The sequence below is a fragment of the Strix uralensis genome, chromosome 2 (genome assembly GCF_047716275.1).
Source record: "Strix uralensis isolate ZFMK-TIS-50842 chromosome 2, bStrUra1, whole genome shotgun sequence".
Lineage (NCBI taxonomy): Eukaryota > Metazoa > Chordata > Aves > Strigiformes > Strigidae > Strix > Strix uralensis.
Window position 1 is genome coordinate 107,362,990 of NC_133973.1, and position 18,032 is coordinate 107,381,021.

The 18,032-nt window shown below is 38.9% G+C and overlaps 1 protein-coding gene across 4 annotated transcripts in view; it reads right to left on the minus strand.

Annotated features, from left to right (window-relative positions):
- KPNA3 (karyopherin subunit alpha 3) overlaps positions 1-18,032 on the minus strand; it is a 51,878-nt gene that overhangs the window by 22,124 nt on the left and 11,722 nt on the right. For 3 of the 4 annotated variants that reach the window (XM_074859720.1, XM_074859721.1, XM_074859724.1), the window contains one exon: positions 10,008-10,052. In XM_074859720.1, coding sequence (XP_074715821.1) covers positions 10,008-10,052 — 45 coding nt within the window. Of the gene's footprint in view, positions 1-10,007; positions 10,053-13,882; positions 13,985-18,032 lie in introns of those variants that run through there. The other variant, XM_074859723.1, reaches the window with a different exon arrangement.

Genomic DNA, 18,032 nt, shown 5'->3' on the forward strand with positions numbered 1-18,032 from the left:
CCTCTCCGTGATCACATCAGCTTTCCTCCCCAGTACAAAGCTACAACACACATCCACCTGTGGAGGACGCAGTTCCTCCCTGCCTCAGATGAATGGCTCCTACAGGATCAGCTGCGCTGTTATGATAAACAAGGCAATACTGGGAGAAGGAACTGAAGCTGGAGGAAGGTCCTGATGTCTTCAGTTAACTGTCTTCTTCCTACCCAGAGGTATCATCACAGATCATGGCGGTGAGCAAGACCACACATGCATGAATGAACAGGAAGATGGATTTAGTTATGAAGGTGGTAGATGTTGGTCCAGCAGACACTCACTGCCTGTCTTCAGAAAAGGTGCAGCCTGAAGGAACGGGGGTCCTAGTGCAGAACTGTCTGCTGCAGCAAGTTAAGTGTTTCATATTAAATCATTTACTAGGAAGGGTAAACTACTGTGGTACAAGGCAGGGTTTTCCAATTCTGCTCCTCCTAAAATATTTGGCTGGACTTTCTACATCTCATGCTCAGAAAATTCAGGGAAAGAGCTTTGCTGGTTTCTAAAATATGTTTGATGTAAGAATTGTTATCCACATCGACTCATCTGGTGATACCTACTTGTTTTTCAAACAAATGATTCGTATCAGTGGTGCTCAACTATGTGTTTTGCAACATCTTGCAATAAAGACAGGTAATCTTTACTTCTAAATTTCTGTAGGAAAGTATTTTAGATGCAGGCCTCTTACAGATCCTTTTATTTAAAAAATGATGAAATATCTAGAATACTCAAGAATTTAGCAAACAAATCATTTTTATTGAGCTTACTGAAAAGGAAATTCTAGTTAGGAAAAGTCATATTCTCTCATTTGTTATTTTCAGGTTTCTTCTGTCAATAAAAAATGACAAAGCTTTTTAAGAGCTCAAAGAGTAAATTCTCCCATTTAGGTGTTTCATACCACATTAGTAGACTCCCACCACCACTGAATCCTCTGACCTTAAGAAACTGTCCCCACATTTGGGGAGAGAAACTGGTACACTGCCATTCCACACTGCTCCCCACAAAAGCATCTATGCTGGCACAGAATGGATGTACCTCAGAGAGCTTTGACTGAAATCCATCCAAAATGCAGAGGGTACGAAACAGCCATTTAAAGTCATTACTTCACTGCTATTGTAAGTGGAAACTTAAATAAGGCAAAAGTCTTCTCAACTGTGTTGACATTAAATAGATGGCATCCACTTGGAACAAAGATCACATTATTGAAATGGAAAAAAATATTAGATGTTCACATACATGTGGGCAGCATTTATCATGCACATTATTTCCACCCTGGTTAATTTTCCTCCCAAAAAGACATTAACCAGAAACAGTTGAAACCACATCATGCATTTTCTAGCTTGAAAGATCTATAAGTTTTTGGATGCAAAAAGCAAAGTCACACTGCAACAACTGTGGTACTGAATGTGTACCCCTCTGTAGATGTGTGTGTCTCAACATATACAATTACATCATTCTGAGCGATCGGTGTTTGTCAGGGTTATGCCTCTACTTAGAGCGTAACATAAGAGCTATGATACCCAGTTACTCCAGAGAGCAAGAATGAAGATGTATCTTGAGATTGTCTCTCAAACATTCTGAAATACCAGGATGGCAGAGGCTGGAATACAGCAGTGAATCATAAAATGATTTGGGCTGGTAGGGACCTTTAAAGGGCATCCAGTCCAACCCCCCACTACAACTGAGAGAATATAGTTGGAACAAAGAGAGAGTCCCACTGTGCGTGGCTGAACAGCATCCTCACAGAACGGCAGGAATGAGTTGCATGGCCTTCAGCAGCCGAACAGCTGGAAAATCACCTTTCACAAACACCAGGCAGTAAGTCTAGAGCATGCCAGGGGACAAAGCACTGAATTATTCCATGCCACTTCACCCAAAGAACTTCAGAAAGACTACCTGCCTGTAACCATTATTCAATACACACTTCATGTTTATTCACAGTGAGCACATTTCTATACAAGTACTGTTAGATGAAATAATGTGCTTGAGTAGTATTTAGAGAGGCATGCCCAAATTCTCTCTGCTTGTGGCCACAGAACTGATGATGAATGCTTTAAGTTCTTCCAATTCCCTAGAAATCTTTCAGGGACTTGGAGGAAGAGGAAAGGAGGGCAGGTTGTAAATGAACACATACTTACAGAAGACAGTAACAGAACAGTAACTTGTCTCTCTCCTTCAAGCAACTGTCCATGTGTACACTGATGCAGTGGGTATCTCCAAACAGTACTCCTCACAAAAACTCCATTTACCTGGAGAACAGTCCCGTGAATCCCTAGATGAACAGACACGGAAGGACTGTTCTCCTAATGGCAGCAGCATGCTGAGACGTGAAATAAAACAGAGCTCCAGCTAACTGTTCTGAGGCTATCAGGAATGAAGATATCCCACTGGGAGGCCACCAGTGGTGAAGATGGTAACAAAAAATGTTTCAAATTCTGGCCCATCAAACATATATAGGTTTAAATTCCACTACATGACAGGGCCTCTTGACAAGAGAAAAACTGCATCAGACTAATTAGAAATCTTAGCATGGTAAGACTGAACGTGTTGAGTAACACTGCAAAACCTTCCATTTGTAGCTGCACGTTAAAGATGGCCATAATATACATCATAACTGAGCTAACCAAGAATCTAGTTCTCTCCCATTTCAGCAAGCAAGTTAATAGGTCCTTAGCGAGCCTTTTATACCTGCATGCACAACTATTCAATTCCTTTGGCAATGTGAGTATGCCTAAGAGAATGCTTCCTAATGTTGATGTTAACCAAAATAAGTATGAGTTAAGTGTGTATATGCTAATGCCAAGATATTCTACCCTCCTTAAGAGAGCGGGCTGAACTTCATAGGACATAACTGACTGCAGGTTGACACTAGAATTTCTGTGAATGCAGGCAACATCTTCAGACGGTCAGTCATATGGCACAATGTGCTCCAGGGAAAGTAAGAGCAAGCAAGAATGTTCCTGTAGCTACTCACTGCTTGCAGATGGTTGGGCTGAAAAACAAACTGTCAAGAACATATATAAAGGAGCTTCCACAGCAGCCTGAAGCAGAGAGGCTAATACTTATTGAGAAGCACTAAAAATTTTTTACTAAGGAAAAGCTATTCTTATTAGCATTTCTTATAAAGTCAAAGTGTTCGTGAAACCTTCCAGTCCTAAAAAGTGGCTCTAAGACTATTTGAAACAGCTCTGTCCATTTGCAATAGCATCCAATTCCTGGACAGCTAAACTACTGTATGCAGTAATTTGATAGACCAATCACTCCCCTGCATAAGGTAGAAGAATGTGATTTGCAGCTTGGCATGATCTTAAAATGCTTGCATTTTGTCATACTGTGACAAACTCAAAAAGTTTTTGCCTAAGTCACAGCACCAGCCTCTTCTGCAGGCTCCTGGGGTGAAAATGAAGACAAATGAGCATACCTGGATAAAGACATCCTGTTCAAAGCCTGGTGAGACAGTCCTTTCAAAAGGAGAGGCATCAGACTGGAATCCCTGATGAAGGGTAAGACCTTGTCATCAACAAAACTAAGCAGGTCTCCTTCAAAAGGGAAGATCCTCAGCCACTGCCTGAACCATGCCTGCTATGTACAATGAAGTCTGAAAGTTTATAAACAGTAGCTGACCGCTGGTTACAAGCACTCCAACATTCTGGTAGAGATCCCACTACAACAATCTACAGAGGCTTCTGTACAAACAATATGTGGACATAAATGCCAGGCGAAAATGCCAAATGATTAGAAACAACAGTAATGATACCACGAGTGAACTTTCTTGTCCAGTGTGATGATCTGTTAAGAGTTTTTAATGACAGATACCCATCGTTTGTTTCACCGGCAGTGGGAAGGTCAGGCTGTATGAACAGTAAATATGCAAATCCTGCAGATCCTGGTACTTCTTGTTTACCTTCTTGGAAGATGACCACAGGATTAAAAAATATGCCTATCAATGCAAACAAGTTTTAAAGACAACATGATTAACAGAAGTAAAATCCTTGCGGGTAGAGTATGTCCACCAAGCTCTGTGCTGCATTCCACTTAGTACTATAGGACATGGCCAATAGGATACTCTAATGGAACTATGAAAGGTGTTAAATATAAAGGTATAAACGCTTTTCAGCATTTGACACATGGGAAAACTCTATGAAGAGTCTCAACTCCATTGGGAAGCTTCAACATCAGAAGGGAAAAGAAATAAACAAGAAAATCTTTGCCCTCACGTAACAAACACCATTATGAAATGCTGCTTCAAGTCAGGGAAAAGTTTAGGAACTCAGCAGCTAGTAGGATGAAAGATTTTTTGGCATGAAAGTTAAGATATTTACATTTAAGTCCTCTGAGGACAAAGAGAACTTCTAGAAAAACTCAACATTAAGAAATGGAGTACCAGCCATCATTAGCTATACTCACAGATGACAATAAACAGCTCTTTCCTCTGCTCTTACATTCTACGAAAGACTAAAGGATCAGGCCAGTGATGGAGTTAGATTCAGGTTGTCTGGACGTCCTTTTGAAGCTACCACTGTTGTGACAGACTGAGCTGAACTTCTAGATTTCACTTATATGTAATCTCCAATTTTGGTTTTTGGGGGGTGAGAACACCTGCTACAGACCATCATGAAGAAAAAGAGAATGCCTATCACTCCAACCTCATCCTGTTAAAGGGATGCTCTGAAAACCTCTATTGAATATCCTCCTATTGAAAGTTTTCTTAGGTGAGCTATCTAGCCTGAGCAAATTTCCAGTATGGATATGAACCTGGGGAAAGATTCAATTTCTTTAATGGTTGGGAAAGGACCATTAGTTGGCTCTACTCACTGTCTTAGAACTCATTAACATCTAGAGAGATTTAAAAAATCCCTGTAAACCCGTAAAAAGGCTGAACAGATCAATCTGACAATCCTACAATCTATGGATATCAAAATTATATCCTACATGCTTAGTGAACTAAGGCACTTGCATCCAAAGGCAGTCAAACAGATTCCAAGACTGTTCTTCAGATAACGAGCATAGCTACAAAGGCAACTGTTAGAAGACAAAGGCAACTTTTCTACATCTGAGTTCTGCTAACCCACCTTTGTGATAACAGACAGCAGTCAGCGTTCCTGTTTGGGTAGTGCATATCTTTCTCAGAAGATGAGCAGGCTGACTTAAAAAAATAAGTAGACGTGTACACCACAGTGTGGCCCAACAGCCCCAAGCACAGACTGCAAAGATTGAGGCCTGTTAGGCAAAGGCATGCTCTTATTAAAACTAAAATTCAAACAAGCCTCCAAGGAATTTCTTCATAGCCCCTTTCAACTAAGTCTCCAGAAGAATACATCAGGAATTTAATTTTCCTCCTAGGGTCTTTTTTTTTTTTTTTTTTTTTTTTAAGGAATTAGTCAAGGCAGGCTAGATGCAAGTTCTTACCCAAGAATCTGCGGTACTAACCCTGGATAGGGAAGCCTCCAGAAGAACATACTAATAGTGCTTCAGTCTCCCTGTGATTGTAGGTTTCTTTGAAGTTGGTAGACTTACACCTAAAAAAACCCATACTTTACAGTGAATGAAAAGCTATATATTCACATTGAACTGGAAAAGATGCATAACAGAAGCAAGTTTTACTATCCTGACCCTACAAATGTGGATTTTTTTTTTTCATTTTGCGTTCCTGGACTTCCCGAGAATCAGAAAAAGATTATTCCCACCCTAGTTCTCCCAGCAACATGAAAAGAGACCCCTTTCTTCAAGGCTCACTACTTTATTTAGGAGTTACTGTGGACATAAGCAATCTTATTTAAGAAAGATCAGAGTAGGGACAAGAAGTACAGTATACCAGAGAAACAAGTAAAAAGAGACATATGCCCATGGCTCCTTGATCCCCCATTTATTTAGCAAATAATTGCTTTGCCTTGCATCAAGCTTAATTGGCAATTAGAGCTTTCATGAGCTCATGTCTATGAGCTCTCAGAGGCAGCTGAGTTTGCCAAGAAAGTAAAAAATAAACCTTGTGTGAGATCCTGGAAGTTCTTAGGATTTCAGTTAGCAGGCCTTAAAAGAAGACAGGATCCTGTTTCTGCTGAGGTTAGGCATGTTAAGGCCTCCTTTGAAGGGTGGCATCTAACTCAATGACCAAAGCATTGACCTGGCTCACAGCAATGAAGTTACCAGTTCCATTTAGATATGGAACCTTAAACTGAATCCTAACCATTACTCATCCACTCCACTCCCCTTTAGAGTGAGACTAATCAGCTAGTTTAGTCAATTAATTCCAGGGTCCCTGTTGCTAACAGAGCAGCCTTCAGGTTTCTGCAATGCTGAATAAGTGATAAACATTCTAAATCAGACTTCACCAAAACACTACACTGAGTTTAAATTCTAAATCCTAAGACACATCTCCATCACCACAACTGACATGGTTATCTTGTCTGTCTGGTAAGAGAGATGGCTACTTTTTAAGCTCTTAGGCCCATTGCTGCACTAACAATATAGCCAGACACCAAGACCATTTTTCCAGAAATGTAATAGGTCCATTTCCAAAACATGTAAAACATATGCTCAGCCAGGCCAATATGTAATCAGGAAAGGGCACCTGACCATCAGGAGTGTCATCTGACTGGCTCACAGTGCCAACCCATGCCTAGGATTCTGCCAGAAAACTGCTACCCTTTTATGTCAGAGATAGCTTTGTTAGCTTAATTCCTAAACAAATAAGTGATTGGGAAAAGAAAAAACAAGTAAAAAAACCATAAAGTTTCCTTCTGAATAAGAGCTGTGGCGTGAAGATAGTGAATAGAGATAATATATTCTTGAAACACAGAACGTGTGGCAAATGCACCTTGATGTCTAATCTCAAAAGAATAAACACCTCACACTAAAGCATGCAGAAATTGTTTACTACTGTTCAAAGCTGTGAATTTTTTGATTTATTCCATCTTACAAAACAGAGATGTAAGCAACTTCATCAGATCCATTCATTTAATACTTATACACACGTTGATTCGAGAGACCAACCCACGAGTGTGTAGTGCTTCAACTGTACAGATCAAGAATACACTCAATTTGCCTGTTTTCTTCAAAAGCCAGGTGTACACTCAGTACCGGGATAGATGGGATAAAGGGAAGATACCCCTTTGTTTTGAAGAGGCACTGGTGGATTACTAAGGTCATGGCAACACATACATCCTGAATTTGGCATACTCATGCTAGGGTAGCAATGCCAGCTGTAAAGATGAAGACTGAAGCAATGATATTACATCTTATCCTTTCCACTGCTGGAGCTTAATATAATATATCTGTTTACATTTCAGTCCCTATTCTGTACCAGAAGCAATGACCTCACATCTGACAGTTCCCACAGCAAACCAGTTGCCCGCCAGCACCAGTTCAGTTACTGCAAACCAACAACTTGGACACATGCTGAATCTCTTATTAAAACAGATTTCTTCTGCTCTCTGCAGTGGAAGATGTTCAACAAACACTCCAGAAGAACATAACTTCCTGCGTTTAAGAGTTCTGCAGCTGCTGTTCACTCTTGATTTTCAGTCTGACCTACATCCAGTGCTTCGTCTTCTCTAAATGTGTAACCAATCTTTGCATGCACAGTTTTCAGTGAAAAGTCACTAGCAGTTCATAGGCTTCCTCTTCCTCGTTTTCACTTATGTACTACTGGTACATGCAAGATTCCTTCCACACAGAACAATCCATTGTCTTGTCTTAAGTGTATGACTTATTCCCCACCATGCTTCTGTAATAAAATGGCCTTGAAATTGTGACCTGTTACAAAAACCAATTATGAGAATTAAATTAAAATTGAAATTCTCACTTTGCACTGCAAATCTCTCTCCAAAGACAGCATTGCAATGCTCACATGTAGTCTCAATTTAACAAGATGTGTGAGGATATGCTGCATTAGCTAAGCCATCTTTTACAGCACTGCTTTGCTAGCAGGCACAGGCTGCCCAAGTGCTACGAATGACTCTTCCCAGTATGGATTTCACAGTTATACAGTGAGTTTTACACTGAGTCAACACACTAGTTCTGAACAGAGAGGGCCTCTAACATGTCAACATAAACTTCAACTGCTGATAATTCAGATATCAAAGTTACCTGAACCTCATTTTAAGCAAAAACTGGCTAATTTCATTTTTCACTTGGTACCTGCCACTGTATGTAAAAGCAGCTCTCTCCACACCTCGGTCATCTGCCAGTACTGATGAGGCCATAGTCAGTTTAAGCTACACAACACATTCAGACATCTTCAGCTAGTTTCTTTGATTAGGAAAATATGAAAGCATTAAACAATTTTTAGATGACACATCATGCTCATGTAAGTACTAGGGTTTTTTTTCCCAGTCATCTGGGTCCAGTTAGGTTTCTTCAACTAATTCTTATAGTCTCAGGATGAATCTTAGAAATATTTAATTTTTATATTGTAATGAGATACAGAAGTTTTTCTATAAGACCTGAAAACAAACACACAAAGTCTCTTTTTTTAAGAAGAGCAGAAGGATCCCAAGAAAATACTAGCACAAGATTTTTGGTAGCTCCTACACAATCAGGTGATAAGTGCAGACAAAATTTCTCAAAAACAAGTCAAGCTAATTTCTATCAACATAAGTTATATTTACAAACCCTTCACTTGGAATTTAGCAAGACTTTTGTCTTCTCTCTGTCTGCAAATAATGAAAAAAAATTATATGAAATAGGGTGGGTCCCCAATTTTGCTCCTTAGCAAGCACCACTCAGACTGTCAGTGCTTCAACTGGCAAACTGGAGACATGGACCAGATGGGGGACCTAAAGGAGCTTGGCCTGTATCTAGAATATTCAGAGCACACACTTCCATCAAGTTATTAATGAAAATATTAGAAAACATGGGCAATACCAAGCTGGGGAGGCCGTGAAGGATATTTGGGATCAGAATGGGAATTCAAGCTCAAGAAAATCTGGGAAAAAAGATGCAATTCAAAAGACAAGCAGCAATCACGTTTAAAGCTTCTGCATTTATTTAACTATGCGAATAGAGAACATAAACAACTACCCTTGCACTTTGCGGTACTGTAGGAAGTGGCCAAAGAATATAATGGATCACAGACTGAGTGCCTGTCAACAACATACTCAATATAAATAGGAATACTGTGTTAAGAATTGTTTTTCACTGTCCTATTTAAATCTCAGCTGTGGCCTGCATCCTTCCAGACCTCCACACTTTCAGAAAGATACAGGCAATTTGGATTTGAGGAGCAGCAACAAGTCAAATGTAGGAAACAGAATGTTCAAGGGTAAAGAACTGAATTTGCCTCAACAGAACAAAACTAAAGGGGCCAGTATCAGTCCTCAAATATATTGAGGGTACCCAAAGGCAGATAAAAGTTTATCCCTTCTCTTTACATACATAACCCAAGAGTAGTTTAGCTTGTGAAAATGTCCTCCAGCAGCAAGTCTTTAAGGTACCTAGAAAGGCTGTAAGGAAAGTTATGAATGACAAGGGTGTAACAAATGCTGCATTTAGGCAGAACACTGAACTAGATCACCTCTCTCATGATCTTCCCAGCTATATTGGCATTTATCCAATATAACCAAAATCTGACCCTAAAATTAACTCCCTCTACAGTACAGAAGCAGTAATTTCCAGAAAACAAAATAAAAGAACATCCACACTTCCTAAATGCTAAAACTCTCCCTTTTCCCATTTGGAGACTTTAAACATTTGAACAGCTGACAGCTTCACTGTAATAATATGAGAACTGGTACAGAAACTGAATATGGATCATTTCCAAGCGATACACTGGAGTGTAACAGTACTGTTCTGCTGTACTGAGCTTAACAAATTGGAGAGTAAGACTAACATCAGAATCCACAGTTCATAATCTACAAATTTACAACTTTTCTATATAAGTTTGGGGCCATGAAGCAAAGCTTATGGCAAAATATTTACCTAGGACACCAGAGCATAATTAGCAAAGTAACACAGTTGATAAAAAAAAGCAGACTCACCTTCCGCAATTCAATTGTAACTTCATTTCTGTGTCTTCTCATAGTCTGCAAATAAAAAAATAAAAATTATTTTTATGTAAAGAAAGTAGTAATCTAGTTTGGAATCAGTTGTTTCTATGTTAAAAGTGCAGTTATTCATTAAAAGATAAGGAAAACAGTGTGCATAATTTTTAACTCAATCTTTCCTAGCAAGATGCACAAGTTTTTTGTGGGATTTTTCTGTTTGTTTTAAGATTATACACCTTACAGAAAGCTTTGTCATAAACCACAATAATTATCCCAAAGGCAGAAAACATTGACTTCCCCATGGAGTTTCACTGGAATGACTCTCCAGGTGTTCATATGTGCACACCAAAAGAAGCAGTAAATAAAGCTTAGACAGTCTCATAGGATCACATTCACAACCTAAACACATAACCTATGCCAGTTATCTGGCCAAAATGAACCATGAGTGACAGAAGATGTCTGAGCTCAATGCAAACAAGACAGATTGGGCTTGTGGCAAATGGAAACAAAGTAGTACAGTGGTACTGAGTCTATTTAGGATCTATAGACTAAACACTGTACAGGAAAACCAGCTCATAAACATCTCAGCTCCTTAAAGATACTGGGAACTCAGGATGCATTCCCTACAATGCTGCTATACCTCTTAGCTAAGAGAGATCAAAAGACTGAAAAAGAACAATTTCAGCCTACTGAAGGCAATCTCCCTAGGTTGATTTTACAATCAGTAGAAAAGACATGTACTGTCAGAATGCAGTTCAGAGAAAATCAGGGCTGGATGACCGCTGGCAGCCTAGAAAGATCACCCACACTAACTAAAATTAGCCTTTTAAAATACTTTCTACGTCCTATCCTTGCTACTGACCTTCACTGCTGCTATCACGTTCCCTTTGAGTTAGGGCAAATAACTTCCCTGAGCTAAAAAGTATCAGTGAAGACCAGCAGTACACAGAAAACACCAGCACTCCCCATCAGCCATGTAAGGAAATACTGAAGAGGCTAAAGCTTAAACACAGGTAAATTAACTGAGCAGACTTCACACCATGAATGTATACAGTACATAGTTTCAGTGCTTACAACATTATCCTAGCTTCACTGTTCTCAACCAGTTTGCATAGCAGCATTCATGTAATTATCTTAGGTTGATTTGAGAGTAAGGAAAACTTGTCTTCCTGTCCACTACTTGATTAGCCAACTCACTCCAGTAAACGGAGATACAATTCTCATTTTTACATCTACAAGCATGAACTATATATACTACTTTAAACAAAGCAAGTCCTCCTTACAGGTAAGAGGACATTAGCACTACAGCTTCTATGAGAACTACGCTCCCCACCCCCTCCCCTCATTATTTTGCTAAACGTTTGATTCTTGTGACCATCTGACCCTGCCGCAAAAGCTTAGTGTGATAGGACTGGATTGCTGGGGAATGGGAGGGCACTGGATAGGTGGGGAACCGACAAATGAAGAACCTGAAAAGTCATTGCATGCAACCAGCAAGACTGGTCATTCAAGTTACTCATTCTATCAGAATTTTATATTTGAATAATCTTAATAACTGTGTCAAATTTAAGGGCACCAAATAGCCTAGAAGTGTTTTTCAATACTTCTTCCCCATTATAACTCTGCATTTCAATGGAAAAATATAGTTAGACAAGGCTGTCTTAGATTTCCAACTGTAAGATCTCCTCTTCTTGATCATTCTGAATGTGCTAGACACCAAAGATCTTTACGGAACTTTCCATTAGTAACATTGCCCCACCTCACCCTAAAATCTAATCTTTTACTCCTACTTAAATTTTAAGGGGTACCCCATCACATGACAAATCAGTTAACCTGAGTTTACCTAAGTTCATTAGCATTTTCTCCCCAAAATCCAGTATTGTATGTACCAGATTTGAAATCCCAGTGATGTAATTGATGCAGACACAATTTACTTTTAAATTTGCTCTCTAGTTACAATTTACTCCTTCATTTTTTCATTTATCTGTGATAATACTCTACAATGTTTTCTACTGAGCAGAAAAATCAGACCAAATCTCAAGCTCTTTAGGGCACAACCATAACATTTGCCACCTATCATTATTCTGGAATGAAGGCAGATTTAAGAAAGACTATATGCTGTGTCCAACAGTTCAGCAACTTAATATTTTTGGTTTAGAAAAAAGCAAATACAGTGCAGTCCCAGGCAAGGCATTACTGTTCATTCATCAATTTACTCTAAAACCTTCTCTAACAATGCTTTGACTAAAGACAGTTACTCAGAGTCATCCATCCATAAAGGCTCTACTGGGAAGACTCTAAGCTTCTTTCTAAAGGCAAATAATTCACTCAGATTTTCAATCAGGGTTTTATCTTTGTTTCATACTTCCATTATTTCAGCCCCACTGATCCTACCCTATTCCAATTGTCTCAATTTTCTTACACTAGTGTTTTGCTTTTATCAAGCTGATCTTCAAAATATTTGACTACTCGATTATGGTTTTACATTTAACGTGCAAGAATCTCCCATCTTTTCCTCATTTAGAGAGCTAATACTCTTTAGAAAGATTCTTGAGAAAAGGTTATCAACTATGCAGACATTTTTGCTGACTAGTAGCATGCATTTTCTGAGCTTTAATACTCTTCTTAAGGCGATCTCCATACTACCTGGGGTTTACACTTCTAGCTGTTCTTTTTTATTTCCTTTTAAACTTATTACATGCAGTTTCTCTTTCAGAGCAGCTCTGACAGATTTTCTTTTTTCCTTCCTCCTTTAAAAGGCAGAATAGGCAGTACTCACCACTAAGGCCAGAGCTGCTACCTTCATTCACAGAGCAAGCAGGTTGATAACTGGGGATATTGCTTAGCCTTAACTTCACAGAACTGATGAGAGTGTTATCTGAGACCCCCTGAACTAACGGCGCCTAGTCTTGCAGAGTCTCCTGCTGGCATATCATCTTTAAAAATTCACCATGTTGGGGTCACCAGGATCATTCAAGAACCAGTAATACAGTGTTAGGGCTAGAGTGTTCCTACAAGTATATGGGACTGAAGTTCCCGAAGCACCTACGGTGCATTCTGGCAGTTAAACTTGGTTGCCATGGTCAGATCACGACCAGTGCTCTCAGCTAGATGTATGCTGACATTATTTCTAACCTGACACTTCATGTCCCTGACATACGAGATGACCATTGTATACCAATGTATTTAAAACCATGGATTCCACTTCATATATGTCAACTGTACATGAAACATGTATGCACCTGACATTGGCCCAATTTCTTAGTTTTATGTTTGCTACTGAATTGTGATTTGCTCAGACTGTTCCCCATCTTGATTTTCTCCTCTTTACCACAAGAGCTGATAAACTAGTGATGAACTGCTCTATGACAGACCTTTGAATGTCTGCAATTTGGCTATCCTTGCCTTGAGAGACCACACTCCTAAGACCAAAAGCATGCTTCAATCCCATCTGATTACAGGAAATGCAGGTATACATATAGCACCATGCTATATACTGGACTGTCCTGCTGGGCTTTTGCAAGCTTTATTTTAAAACTTGCAGACCAAGAGGCACAATTTCTAATCTTATCTGTTGGGAGGGAAGGTTAGTAAAACTCAAATTTTATTCCCCAAAAAAACAGACTTAAGTGATCCAGTTAATTTTTTGTCCTGATTTGGCATTTCTTAAAAAGTAGGTATTTAAAACTTCTGTTTCAGATGAAGCATTTTAGAAATACAGCAGGTTATCAGCATCCTCCTACAGCCTCAGAAGTAGTAAACATACTATAATCCAACAGCATATGAAAGCAGCAGTCTTAAGTACCACTGCAAGCCTCCCTTTAAGGAAGCATTACCACTGTAAGCAGAATACCAGACTTTTATATTACCTGCAAGCTGCAGTACACAGGGAACTGATAGGCATTTACAAGAGATTTATACAGTAGTAAAAAGGTTAAACATTCTCCCCAGGTGACATAGGTCAGCTAAAACAGAGAGAACAGACAAAATTATTTTGCAGCTTAACCCCACGGATTCATTACCAACTTCCAGGCTAGGACAACCATCTGCTGAAGTTTATGTATGCAACACTGTTGAAGCCTAGCGAGATGTTACCAAGGGATCTGATACAGTGTTTGACATCCACAGCATCTGACTGCAGTGACTTCTCAGCTTAAGGTACTCAAACAAGTAACTTCATGTCACACTGAAACAGCACATCTCAAAACTATCCCCCAAGACAAAGCTGAACCGTTTCACTGAATCAAAAAAAAAAAAAAGAGAAACTCCAAATCTCAGAAAGGGAAAACTCAGCATAGGCAAAACTCTACAAATCACAAAAATGACGACAGTTTATTCCTGCAGAATCTGAATCGTGAGGCCACTCCTAAACACAAGGGTATTAAAGCACCATACGCAAGGTACAGAAAGTAAAAATTAGTAACTATCAGTCCAGCATGTACTATTAAGAAACAAGAACATACAACACTTACCAAGTTGTGCTACAACATTACATCTCAATTGTTACACGACTCAAATCAGACTTAAGTTCATAAGGCTTTTGTAACATGAGATTTCTCCTCCCCAGTTCACCATCTGTGAAGAACAATTATTTACCAGTGTGTTTGACAGGCTGGCATAACCACAGTAATGCACCAAGTACCATAAATCTTGTTACAAGTCAAAAGTATAAGTTCAGTAGTATTTCTAATTCAAGTTCTCAGCATTTTGTTATTTTGTAAAGTAAACCAGAAAAAACCCAAAAGATCTACTAGATGCTGTTAGATAAATCAGTGTTCTCACTTCTACCCTGAATTTTTGAACACTCTTCCAAAGCCAGATTCAAAGCATTACATGCCAAGAATCTCTCCCTAACACCTTCCACATGAAAGAAAAATAAGCCCTAGTTCCCTCAAAGTATCAAAATGAAATTAACTTCATATGCCAATAAAGAAAATCACTACACACATTAAGGCTGTTAAGGGCTGCAAGAGAACCTTGTTTCACAGCAATACAAAACACAAAAAACGATAAGCTGGCAAAAGAGATTTAAGAGACACTAGACCTTGAAAACAAAGCAAGTCTCAAGTCAGTGCCCAAAATAAGGCTTCAAAGAACGCCACAGCCCCTGTAAAACTGCCTTTGACACACTTAATGGGCAGAAGCACACAGAAGACAGCCATCCTCATCAGATCAGTGTTTCAGCTCTGATACCTCTCTTCAAAGAAGCAGCTGACAAGAAACTCAAAGCTCAGTTTCAGAGACATCTGTGGAAAAGGGAAATGTCTTCCTGATTTTTCAGTTGATATTTGGTTTACGACAACACAAAACTGTACATAAAACTCTTGATATCAAAAAGCAATGGCTAAAGATAACCCTGTGAAATCCTGAATTATCAGCATAACAGTAACCCTTACTGCCAGCACATTCAAATAATTGTTTTTAAATGACTAAACATTTGGGACCCTCTGGCTCAACCATGCATGCTTCACAAGTTCTGTTTGTGAAACCCTGCACAAAGGTGCACAAGATGCTCACTACATGTTAAAGAGCAAGTATCACTGCTGTAACACTACCACCTGATGCCTTAAGACAGCCCATGCACACCTTCCTGGCAAACAAAAAAAAGATTACTTTGAAGTTTTGAATAGCATTGAGATTCTAAGGAGAGAATTAAGTCTAGCAAGCTTCTCTGGCTTCTTGAGCCTTTTTCTAACATAAAAAACATTTATCTGCAGAATACATCAAACTACATGAAAAAGCAACTCATACAGCTTCTGTAAACCAAAAAAAAAAATATCAAGGAATCCCAAAAACCAATCATCTGTACCTGCCTAATATACATCAGAACAAGATAACATTTTCCAAAACCGTCTGTAGCAAATACATAATGTAGTGTGTTTTTCCAGGACAGGGAAACAGACATGACACACAACAACAAAAAAAACCCAAACAAACAAAAACCCAAATAATCCAAAACCCTACCAAAGTCATACAAGACTACAAGAAGAAAATTCAGGCTAATTGAAAAGGTCAAAACCACATCTGAGACAAAGCAGTCAGAATAGTCCTTCTATTTATGAAAGAAGGACTTAAAACACTGGTACTACTTTATGCAAGTTAGATCTCATTCACAATGAAATATCAGAACTAGTCTTAGGGTTTCTATTAATTTGAAATTTCTACTTCATATCTAAAAATCAATCTTAATTGATTATAAGCACTTTAAAGTCCCTTAAGTATATCACTTTCAGAGACAAGAAATTCTGGATGCTTGATTAGATTACTTCATCCCCAGTTACAGTACAAATCAGAAAACCAAAACTATTTAAATGTGTGAATAATACAACTAGTGAGAAGCTCAAGTCATTACATTCCCTTTGTTATGCTGGGATAAAGATTTCTTAAATTAAATTAAAAATGAAGTTTCATGCACAAGGTGTTTAATAATGTACATTCTCTGTCCAGAAAAAAATAATTAAATACTACAACAGGAAGAGGTATGAATTTTAAACGTTTTAACCATCTTTAGCTATACCAATTGTGTCAGAAGGAAGATTAAAGCATAGCCATCATTTAACGACTAAAAATCTACCTACCATTGTAACAATGAGATCTGGAGCTCAGCATGATGCTCACCCAGACTAGCTGCCTCATTAAGTGGGATACCTGAAGAGTGTCATCTTTTAATCAACACATTTACCACTTCCATTGCAACAGGAGCAAGTCCAGAAAACATCAGAGATGGAGAGGCAGGAAACAGATGTTTTTATGCCATCCAGCATATCAATATTGCCAGCATGGCTGCCCTGCCAGCTGCCGCACAAGCAGCTAGCTGGCTACCCCTGCTCTCCTGCAGGCTGACCAACAGGCATCAGCCTCCAGCTAGCCCACAGAAGTGGGAAAGCCAGGCTCACCTTGACAAGATGAACACCACACACCAATGTCAGTTTTGGCTATTCTGTGTATACAAAAGGTACATTTTCATGAACTTGGCAAGATGCGCATTTAATTCCTTTTGAAAGTTCAGCTCTTAAGTGGAAAAGAGAGAATAAATTGACTGACTAATTTCTCTGCACCTATAAACTTCATTAAAAGATAACTGGTCATTTAAATTCTTTATTTCTGCTCTTGCCTCTCAACATTACAGAAACTGGTCTCAGAAAACCAGAAGATACATGTTTACAGGAAAGAGCTACCCTGAATACATAGCTGGGATAGTAAAGTAGCTTGATTAAACATACAGGGTACCGAAAGAGCTTAGTATTTGCAAGTCAATTCCAGACTACCTCCACCTGCCTAACTGAAAGAAAAAAAACCTGGCCCAGTTCCAACAGCTGGATTGGATTTAACTAATACCTCCCCTCTTGCATATGAGCATACCCTAGAGTATAGTTTAAATACTTTACAACATAGGTGTGGGTGCAATACAGTGAAAGGAGAAGGTGTTTGCGCTGATGAAGTAAACACTGTTCTTCCCTAGAAATCGTTTTACTAGCCTTTTTTCCTTATTTCTTCTCTGACACCTTTTAACGAGCATGAAATACTGCAATGCACATGAAAATGCAGAAGCCTCAGGAGCTGGGCTGGTTTTGGGCAGAAAAAAAAAAATCAAGTGCTTGTTTGTATACAACAGTTGAGATGATTAAGGTTTGTCATCTGCCTAGCTTTGGATAACATTAGAAGTTAAATATTCCCTATTTGCATAGGAATATAATTTGTTAGTATATATAAAATTGAGGCTTCAACTGACAATATTGTTCTACTTATCCTGATACAGCTGTCTTCAGCCAAAAACAAAGAGACAAAGGGGCACTGATAGGAAGTGACACTGTTGTTCTACCTGTTCACATTTTCAAAGGGCATATAGCTTACTCCAAGAATTGCAAGCAAATCACAACACATAAAGGAAAAATTCTGGGACTACTAAATCGAAATTCTGGGACAGCATCACGATGGTCTGAATGCAACTGCTTAATCAACTGAAAGAACTGAAACCAGTGATGCCGTGCACACTGATCCTCGCTATTTCTTTTGGAC